The sequence below is a fragment of the Galeopterus variegatus genome, unplaced genomic scaffold (genome assembly GCF_000696425.1).
Source record: "Galeopterus variegatus unplaced genomic scaffold, G_variegatus-3.0.2 Scaffold8328, whole genome shotgun sequence".
Lineage (NCBI taxonomy): Eukaryota > Metazoa > Chordata > Mammalia > Dermoptera > Cynocephalidae > Galeopterus > Galeopterus variegatus.
In genome coordinates this window covers 11,008-21,404 of record NW_007734439.1, presented here as the reverse complement: position 1 = coordinate 21,404, position 10,397 = coordinate 11,008, and the positions used below count along the sequence as shown (strand labels likewise).

The window sequence follows — 10,397 nt, the reverse complement described above, 5'->3', positions numbered from 1 at the left end:
CGTCCCCACGGTGTATGGTCACTTCCTCCTCAGCGGGTTGAGGTCCCTCCCATCTTTCTTAGCAACAAGTACAAAGGAGAAACATCATTGCTGTTAGAAATTGCTCCACGTGTAGCTGAATCCATATCAACAGCCTTAACCTGAAATTCATTTCATTTTGAAGATTTAAAACATAAAAGCAGAGTGTTTTTGCTTTCCAACCCAAACAAACATGGGGAAAGAAAGCACCGGGTATTAGTGAACCTAGGCCACAGCACTTCAAAATGTGGTGCCCAAAATATAATTTCATTTTTTTGCAAAATTATGCCTCCCCTCCCGCCTGCCCTTCTTGGTATTTATTTACCTCTGCTCATATTTCACCAAATTATATTCCCCCAAAAGTATTTTTTTTAATGTAATGGTAATTTTAGATGATAAATATCAAGATGCTCAGGAGGATGATTTACATTGGGGCAAAAATTCTTCCCACACAGAAAAGTGTACAAGAAGTTTGGGTAAAAGGTGATTATATGTTAATAAAAGAATGAAGAAATATTTAGGTATTAAAATAAGATCTGCATCAGAGAATTATGCTTCATATTAGGCCAAACCTGTACAAGAGGGAGACTTCTATAAATACTCATGCTTTGCTTTAGTAATCATCTATAGTGATGGTTGGAACCTGGACACATAAATAAAGCAGCACACACGTCAGTTCAACTGAAACAAAAGCAGTGTGAAGACAGAACCTGGACAGAAACCAGAAGACTTATTCACATATTTAAATGAGCACTTACTTATAAGCTTCTATGTTCTTGAATTTATCAAAAGTGCCACTAGGCTTCATCTTTAGGAATAGTTTTTAATAATGTGCAGTTCTTTGTCCTGAGCCATAACTGAGAGTATAGAGATCACCATAATTGATCTTACCTTTAATTTGCTGAAGGCCTTCATAGATGGTTTTCATTAATTGAACATGTGTGGTAAATATCCATTATCCAGCCGATGCTGAGCAAATCTGATTTAATGTGAACACTACTGATCACACAAACAACTTGTAACTTCGGCCACCACATGGAGCCTCTGTCGTGGACAGATTACTAGACAAGGCTATTGAAATAAACTGTTGAATTCCTATAGGCCTATGATGGCACAACCCAACACTCTTGTTTATTTCTAGTTGAATCATAGAGTTGGATTTTTGGAACAAGGAATGTTTCTTGACAAGCAGAATTTTTAGCTTTAACCTGGTATCCTATGGAGCCAAGGGTATCACAGTATTTTTTCTTTTCTTTTCTCAAAGTGTAAAATAAATGTGGCCATTTTAAGATTTTATGAGATGGTTAAAATGCCTGTGATTTTGGTGAAGCGTGGAGATCATTTCCCCTACCCTGCACCTGTACTGTAGTGAGGGGAGAGATGGGGAGGCAGGGAGTGGGGCTCCTATAACTACAGGCCAGGCCCAGCTCTCGTATACAGAGACTGCATCCGTCTTATTCTCTAGTCTGCATGAGTCACCTATTTCAAGTTACTCTAAAGGTTCTCAGGAAACATATGGAATGTTTGTGTTGGGTAAATGCTGCCTTCTGTACTACAGCTTCTCCACGAACCAGCACAACACTCACCGCATACAGGTGTCTCTGAGACTCTCTCCAGCAGATCTACCTGATCCTCCACCGTCGGGCCCACTGCTGGCTGTGCCCCTGCATTATACTCATACATTATTTATGTAATTAGCATGTATTTGACAGTATCCCCAATAGATGGCAGACTCCTTCAGGGAAGGAACAACATCCTTTCACCTCTTTACCCTTCCGATGCCTAACATCAACTCTGGCACATAGTAGGTCCAAAGGAAATTGCATTTGAAAGAATGAGCCATATTTTAAAAAGGAAAAGGGTATTTATAAGATAGATCCCTGAACGAATGCCAGCAAAATCACTAAAAACCACAAGATTCATGAAACATCAATATATTGCTGGGTAATGGAATTTTTGTAATAATGAATATAATTATAGAAATTAAAATTTTCACTTCAAAAGATCTAGACTGTTCTGGTTTGAAATGAGAAGGTTCAACTGACAGGTCTTTGAACCCAGAGAAGGAGCTTGTTGATTTGAGGGGTGGCTGTAACCTCTTCTCCTGTGGCTGCCAGGGTGGTTTTTCTAAAAGCAGTTAAAATGTTGAAGGTCAGCACAGATGCAGGGAGTAGAAGCATCCATTAACAACGGGAGACTTGAATAAAATATTAAGTTTCAACTTCTTTTCTGGCAAACACACTTTAATTAATCAAACTCACTAGAACAAATGTTCCAAGGGAGAACCTTGAGAAAGCACTAGTAAAGGGACTTTAAAAAAAAAGGGGGGGGGTGCTATTAAATAATTAATTATGTTTTTTAATGTTTTTCATCTGGGTGCAGTAATAGCTTTATTGTATACATAGCCACTTTGGTATAGTAATCATTATATTAGAATTTCATGTTAATCTCACATTGTCTAGTGTCAGAAATATAACATGGTTATTATTTACAGAAATTGAATAAGTTAATGAGGTATGGAAGGCATCAAAAGCATTGTCATTATAAATAACAAGTTTAGTTAGTGATTGTTCCTAGATTAAGAAAAATGCAAAACATAGGATGTCAAAATGGAAATCAGCCTAAAACAGGAAAGGATTTATTTTAGGATCTGCAAAGTGCCGGACACGCTACTCACCTAGTCACGGCTACAGCTGTCACTGACTTGCTTTTAGCAGCTACGCTCTTTACGTTCATTTTAAAACAAAGAGGAGGAAAACTCAGAAAGATTTAATAACTTTGCCAAGGCCACGTGGCTCTATGATGGTCGCACTTCGCCCTGCAGAATCTGTCACTCTGGGATCACCTCACTTGCTTTTATTCACAAAGCGGGAACAAGTGGGTAGTGTCTTTCTTCCCTACCTAGCGCCTTTCTACTGTAATTCGCCTGCATGGGGTGGTTCTGCACTGTAGGGTACTGGACAGTAGGAGCCATGTCATGTTCATTTGCACTCCCAGCATCCTCAAAACCATCAGCCACGTGGCACAGTACAGATTTACTGAATATTTTGGATAAATGCATTAAATCAAAGAGTGAAATTATACCATAAACTCATGAAAAGTTGTGGTTATGTCATTCCCTCATCTAGTTATTTAATTTTCTGACTATCTTCTCCAAATCGGTAAACTTGTGTTTTCCCTCTCTGTTTTCTCTTAGTGGAGAAAGAGGATCTGGAAAGTCTGAAGCCAGCAAGCAAATAGTGAGACACCTAACCTGTAGGTCTGGCTCCAGCAGGGCTCTATTTGATTCCAGATTTAAACATGTAAGTTTCTTGTTTGGGTTGGCAAACATGTGAATGACTTTGTTGAGCTAAGAAAATGTCATTGACAAATAGAAGGAGACATCATAATGGATACAAGGTGGCTAAAATTTTTGGAATTAAGAAAAAAAAGGAGATTGAGTTCTGGTGCAAACTAATATTGTTTGAGGTTTATTTTCTTTAATATGTTTAAAAATATTTTTAACTTATTCTCTTTTTATATTCGCTCTAAATAGTTGGGTCTAAAACATGTCATATAGAGATTGTTGTGGTTCACATAGGAATTGACACTTTGGTATGCTGGTACATTTGAGGGGTCTGGCCTGGGAAGCAATTATCCTGGGGGATTATTGAGAGCTGATGTTTCATTGTATCTAAAATAACTGACGACTGTAAATCTTAATGATGTCGAAGGGTAGGTAATAAACCCTCACCTCCTAAACTTATTTTCAATTATATTCAGAAACACAAGCCCCTGCTTGTCCATGTACTGATTCTCTTGTTTTTATACAGTTCTAGCAAGTTTTAAAAGTTTTTTTTCCAGACTATAGCAAATCAGAAACTCCAGGGAAGCTAGAAGGCTCCAGCAATCATGCACGCTAACACACACAAGGAAGGGCACCTCACGGTAGAGAACAGAAAAAATAACAATCAATAATCAATCAAAAAAAATAATCGGAACTCAATAGTCCGCTGCTCTAGGATCCCTTACCTATGGGTCGAACCATCCACGTTTCAGCGTGTCTCTTGGAAATCACTCTAGAGGAATGGACGTTCATGTTGATTGCCCTAAGTTTGATGTGAACGTTGTTTCAGAGGACACTTCAGCCCTGTTTATGCACGTGGCCTCAGCCCCCGGCTCTTCATCCCACCTGTTCCTTAAAACGTAGACCCACCTGTCCAACAGACCTCCCAGACATTCCACGGTGCACTGCATAGATACGTCCAGATCTTCATGCATTATCTGCCTTCCTCACAATAACCAGGCTGTTGTTTCCTCAAGTCCACAGGCAGAAACCTGGAATTCACTCCAACTGCAGTTTCTCTTTCTATCTCCAACACAGTCACAATGCCTCTCGGGCCTGGCGCTTTTGCCTGTCCCATTTTCTTCAGGCCCCCAGTCTTCACTTGTTGAGACTGTCATCTTCTCTCATCGGAGTCCCTTTGAGAATCTTCTCAGTTGTTCTCTATTCCCCATCCTTGACTGTCTTCTGATGCACGTCCATATGGCCAGTCTCGGTTGACCAGCTGCTCTGGTCCCAGGTCAGGTCACTCACCCCTGGGCACTGTTCTCACCTGCTCAGAGGGTGCAGGCAGAGGAGGGGCCCACTTCTGTTCACAGTTACAGGACTGAACTTAGACAGTAGTTTCCTTAGAACCCATCTCTAACCAGCAGCTGTGTGTTCACTCGAACAATTAAAAGGAACCAGAGGAGAGTCAATCTGGGAGAATGACTGCAGCGTGCACCGCTCTACGTCCTTTGCTCAAATCCCTGGAGTGATCCTGTGTCCCCGTACACTGTCCAGTACGTCCTCCTGGCCCCACATTCTTCCTGACAATCTCATTTCCTTCTCTAGCCTTGTAGACACTTCCCGTCCCTACTCTGTACTGAAGCCACCTTTGAACGTGTGTCCCTCCCAAATCGGGTCATGCTCCCCACTCATTGGTCACTCATTCAACAAGCACCTGTGAAGTAACTGCCGGGTGCCTGTCCCTTCTGAGGTGCTTCCTCAGCTGCCACATGCCAGCGACCAGATTCTATGGGGACAGTGAGGGAATGCACGGATAAAACATTTTACCTAGGAGACATGGAATTATCCCAAGTTTCCTGAATTAACTGACTAATTTTATCTCATAATGTAATATGGATGAATCATTTGTATGTCATCAGGACCTTGTACATTTTGGTGTGTGTGTTACAGAATCAACACTGTCATTTAATTGTGTCTATCTTACATGATTTGCCTTTTTCTGGTTTGTTTTTTTGATTTTTCTGTTTGGTTTTTGGTGGTTGGCTGGTACATGCATCAGACCTTGAACCTTGGTGTGGTCAGCACCAAGCTCCAGACAACAGAGCTCACCAGCCGGCAGCCCTGCTTTGCCGTTATTAGATAATGGCAACTTTCTCCCTCTTCCTCTTTTTATTTAACACACACACACACACACACACACACACACACACACACACACACACACATTTTTGGCCAAGGGTAGGAAACACATATTTATTTAAAAAATCTCTTCAGTTTGAGAAAACATTAACTGTATGTATCAAAAATTATGTTCACTTTCTCATACACATAAAAATAAGTTTTGCTAAATGTAAATCAACATGCTTATGTAACATTCAAGAAAATAGTGTACATGCGTGCTGTATCATTTCCTGACCAAAAATAATACATTCTACACATGACAGGCCCTCCTATACCAGTACAACTCTCTCTCCTGCACTTATTTCAAAGTGAGGTGTTGCACGTGAAATGATGTGCCTCCAGTGTCTCGATGGCACGTGTCTCCCTGTATGTGCATTTTCAGAAAGATACCTGCACCTCATTCACAATTTTATATTTAAAAGTGTCTGATTATACTGGAATGAAACAGTTGTTATTTTAGCTCATTCCCTACAGCAATGCCATCTAAAAGTTTGAAAGCTAGAAATCTAGAAATACATGGTGCAGTGAAGATAGCACTGTTTGTTTTTGTGTCACCTGCTCTTTTATCTGGTACTGAAAGGCAGAGTTATTTCTATGATTGGGGGGCGGGGGTTGGCTTGGAATTATTCTGGAAATTTACAGTATCGTATTCCTCACTTAGAAACAAGAGGAACTTATGTTCACTCAGTAGATTAGTATTATTTCTTTATATTTTCTACGTAAAAATGATAAGTCCTTAAAAGATTAAATCTGCTATAATGGATCATTAAGCTTATCCCTGATTCTGGAGATTTTCCTCTTTATAAAAAATGTATAATGCATCAATTCTGCAGCATATCAATGATATCATATGTTTTCATTAATGACTTTAATTCATAACCATTTAATCCTGTACAGTATTGAGTGCTAGCATAATTCTACAGCACAGCTCAAAATAATTTAATATTTAGAGTTAACTTGGGAAGAATAGCTTAAATGATCTTTTTTGTTCGACTATGCTAATACACTAACTACTGATACTTAGGGGTCAAAGCATGTAGGTAACAACATGGTTATAAAGTAGACTCAGCTTAACTAATAGAAATAGCAGAATCTATTGACTTAATTGTAATAACAAAGGACAATAGTTCTCCCTGTGAATTATAGACTAAAACAATAATTTATTAAAACAATCATTTAAGAGAGAACAGGCTGTATAATTTCTCAAATGCATTGTACATTGTGTGAATTGGCTTTGCATTTTAGTTTAAGTGAATATATTCTAATTTGCATTCCTTTAGATTAGATAGATATAACTCCTCTTCCATGTCAATTAGCATCTCAGAATCAAAACTACAAGGTAAATGCAAATTTGACGTAAAACTACTTCTAATTCACTTGTTTTATTTATCCCTCATGGCAAGTAAAAGATATCAAACATAAGCAATTTCTAGTCTCATGAAAAAACATCACCCAGGTTTGAACATGGCTTAAACTCTGTGCCAAATATGCTTTGTTTCCCTTTAAATTATCATCCTCATGAACATCCTTCAGTGCCTAAGATGTTCATGAAAATTACCGATAACAGGTTTTGCAAAGCACCCTACTATGTGTACAGAAATTATATGCAAGCATTGGATAAATGTATGAATTGGCTGTAAATCTTTACGAGATTACAAGGGTTCAGTGAAATTAAATGTATTTGAGATATGGGCCAGTACTTTTTGCATAGAAAAAAGAAAAATCCAATTAGGGAAATGAGTAGAAGAGAGCATCCTTTGTATACGGAACTATTTAGTACAAGGTTTGAAGTTCAGTACAAGATAAGATGAAAGGCATGTTCATTAGGTGACCCTAAAAGGAGAGGCAGGTTAGCCATGTTGGATCGTGAGATGGCACTGGCAGGTGTGCAGAGTGCTGGCACGTGGGTGTGGGCACAGCACACACACACACAGTACCTTCCTTTGGGAGAAGCTGATTGAACCTTAAACAATAATTTTGCACTGAATTCTAGTACAGTGTGAGAGGAAAGGAGTCATTGGAGGTTATTTTGACCAGCAATTGCCAAAGAAAATATAGAAAAAGAATGGCAGAAAAAATAAAAGTAAGGACCTACTGGGATGGTCTTTGGTACATAATCATGCAGAGGCTGAGGAGTAGAGAGTCTTCCCTGTGGTTGACATCAGTGCACCACAGTCAGAATTAAAGGTTATAATCTCAGTGGAGAGAGGGGAGGAAAAGACCAAGAATAAGGGGTTTGGAGGAAGGTGACCCTTGGTCAGTGTAACACCAGCATGGTTTGCAGTATACTGTCCATGAAGGCGACCGAGGGAGGTGGGAGGAAAAGAAAGATGTAGTTGATTTCCGGAAGGTGAAGAAGAGTCCAGCATTGAGGTCCAGAAATGACTTTTGGTAATTATAGGCAGGTTATACACTTCTTTTTAAAAGACACAAAACTGAATCATTTCTAAATTGTAATCTTGCATTTCAGTTGTCCCATCTTAAATGTCTACACGAGTGTACATTGTGCCTTTGCCATGTGCTCCAAAGTGCACTTTTTCCACTGCGTAGACGGATGGAATTCTACACCCTAGTTATTGCTTCCCCCCCCCCATGCAATTTAGAACAACTAAGATCAGTTAAAAAGGGATGTTTTGATTTTAATCCTTGTGTTTAAATTTCAAACGATGGAAGCAGGGGATTTTCCATGGCATTAGATTTATTGGAACCGAAAAGTCTTGTTTTGGAAAGAAACTGCCTGGGACTTCTCATCCCTTCTGGCCCAAATGAATTTCAGCTTGAAGAAACATTCAGTTCCATTCAAATCACTTCAATAAGCATCTACTGCGCAACAGCTTTCACAGCAGAGTAAGATGCTCAATTTTATTAAGGATTGAGGATTTTTATTGAGGATGCTGTAGGTTTTCTCTTTGAGAAAATATAGTGGATTAACTACTGCCATAATAGTACATAATTTTTATTGACATAACTGTTGAAATATATAAGGAAAAATACTATACAGTATAAATTTAAAAAATCATGCAATAAAATTTGAATCAGTAAATACTGAGGTTATCTATAATTTCCTTCACTTATACTTTTATTTAAAATTTTATTACTGTACAACATTCTCATAATTTTCAAAGTCAAGGTGAGCAGTGGAATTGTACCAGTGCCACCTATTGGCCAAATGGCTAATTAAAGAGGAAAACCACTGGTAATATTTTAATTTTGAATTACAGAACAACAGTGCACAAAGAAAGAATGCCGTGTGTGTTTACGGTTTGCTAAGTGGCTTTATCTTTACATTAGCTTCATGCCTTCCATGTCTGTATTGTTATTGTGACAGTAGTAGTTGTCAGATGCGGTGACCGGGTGTGATTCTGCAGCCAGATTGCCTGGGGTCAAATCCCAGCTGCAATATTTACAAACTCTGAGCTGTGGGGAAGTTATTTAATCTCTTAATTTCTTTCTTTCTTTTTTTTTTTTTTTTGTAAAATGGAGGCCCTAGTTTTAAAGAATTGAAAGAAAACACACATGCATACACAAACATGCACACACACCTCACTTTAGAATGTTGCCTGACATACAGCAAGAACCATAGAAATGTAGTCTATTATTATTAACAAATGCAAAGTTAATTGTTATTGCTGAATGTTTGCTGTGTGCCATACAATAAGCTGAGCGCTTTACCTGACACTGACAACCACCGAAAGAGTTATTCCTGTGTTAAAAATAAAGAAAGGTGAGGTTTGGAGAATTTAAGGAACTTAGTCTCATTCAGTTTGTCATTAGCTAAACTGGGGTGTGGAGACAGCTACTTCTCCTGCATTTAACCATTACCCTATACTTCCTGTGTGGGGCACATGTCATTAATTACCTATAATGTCTTTTTTTCTAGAATAATAAGAACATTACCTTTATTATCAGATACAACACCAAAGTAACTAGAAACCAAAATATTTTTAAAAATTCATCCTAACCACTTTTATGACTTTTTAAACAATTGTTTAATGTATTAATATAAATGTTTAAAATGTGATATAATTACACTATTAATTTCACTACAAACACATCACTATATATTTAATATTAGATTATTGGAAAGGATACAAAAATAAGAGCTTTGTAAGTTCTATTTCAAATTATTTCTTAGAGAACATTTCTGTCATCGCTGTTATGAATTTACTTATCATCTTTAAAGTTATTATTATATAAAGACCTAAGTGATTGAGTTTTTATAAAGATTTGATATGTGTTTATCTTAAAAGTCAATCTTCAAAAACAGGTGGTTTAACATACTTCACTATTACGGCAGCTTTTAGAACTTTTGATTTGTGCTTAGCATCAAAGTGTTGTCTTATCTTTCACAATATAACATACTTCAGGGAGAATTAAATGCCTTAGTATAGCAGATGTCAGGAAATTAAAAAGTAGGATGAAAGCATTTTTTAAAAATTCAGAATAAAGTTCCCAAAAAATACTGTTACCAAAAATAACAGGGAACAGGAAAACAACCCAGTGTGTCAATAAGGTGTTATTTTGCACCCTCTTGTGGCTGATGCAGAAACTGCATTTAACCTATGTGTGTTTTGTGTACATATAACTGCACAATTTTATTTTTATTTTTTAATTGAAACACAATTGATTACACATATTTTTGGTTGTACAGAAGTGATTACCAGTGTTTTGTACAATATGTGATTATCAAATCAGGATAGTTGGCATATTCGTCATTGCAGTACATACTCATTCTTTATGTCCATTAACCAATTTCTCCCTAACCCCACTCTCTTTTCTTCCCTCTAATAATCACAGTTCTGAGACAGAAAAACACCTTTGAACCTTCCAGATTTTCATACTTTTGGGAGAATTGCCTGGTCACCATAATTATCACAGGCACAATCAATTGATGGAAAACAAATAACTTCTATATACTATGGTCAAT

General features: G+C 37.8%; 1 protein-coding gene across 1 annotated transcript in view; it reads left to right on the top strand.

The window, feature by feature from the left end:
* Positions 1 to 10,397, top strand: part of LOC103608341 (unconventional myosin-XVI-like) — a gene marked incomplete at its 3' end in the record, with an annotated part of 83,272 nt that overhangs the window by 71,419 nt on the left and 1,456 nt on the right. The window contains exons 7-8 of the mRNA XM_008592789.1: positions 1,527 to 1,708; positions 3,215 to 3,320. Coding sequence (XP_008591011.1) covers positions 1,527 to 1,708; positions 3,215 to 3,320 — 288 coding nt within the window. The remainder of the gene's footprint in view (positions 1 to 1,526; positions 1,709 to 3,214; positions 3,321 to 10,397) is intronic.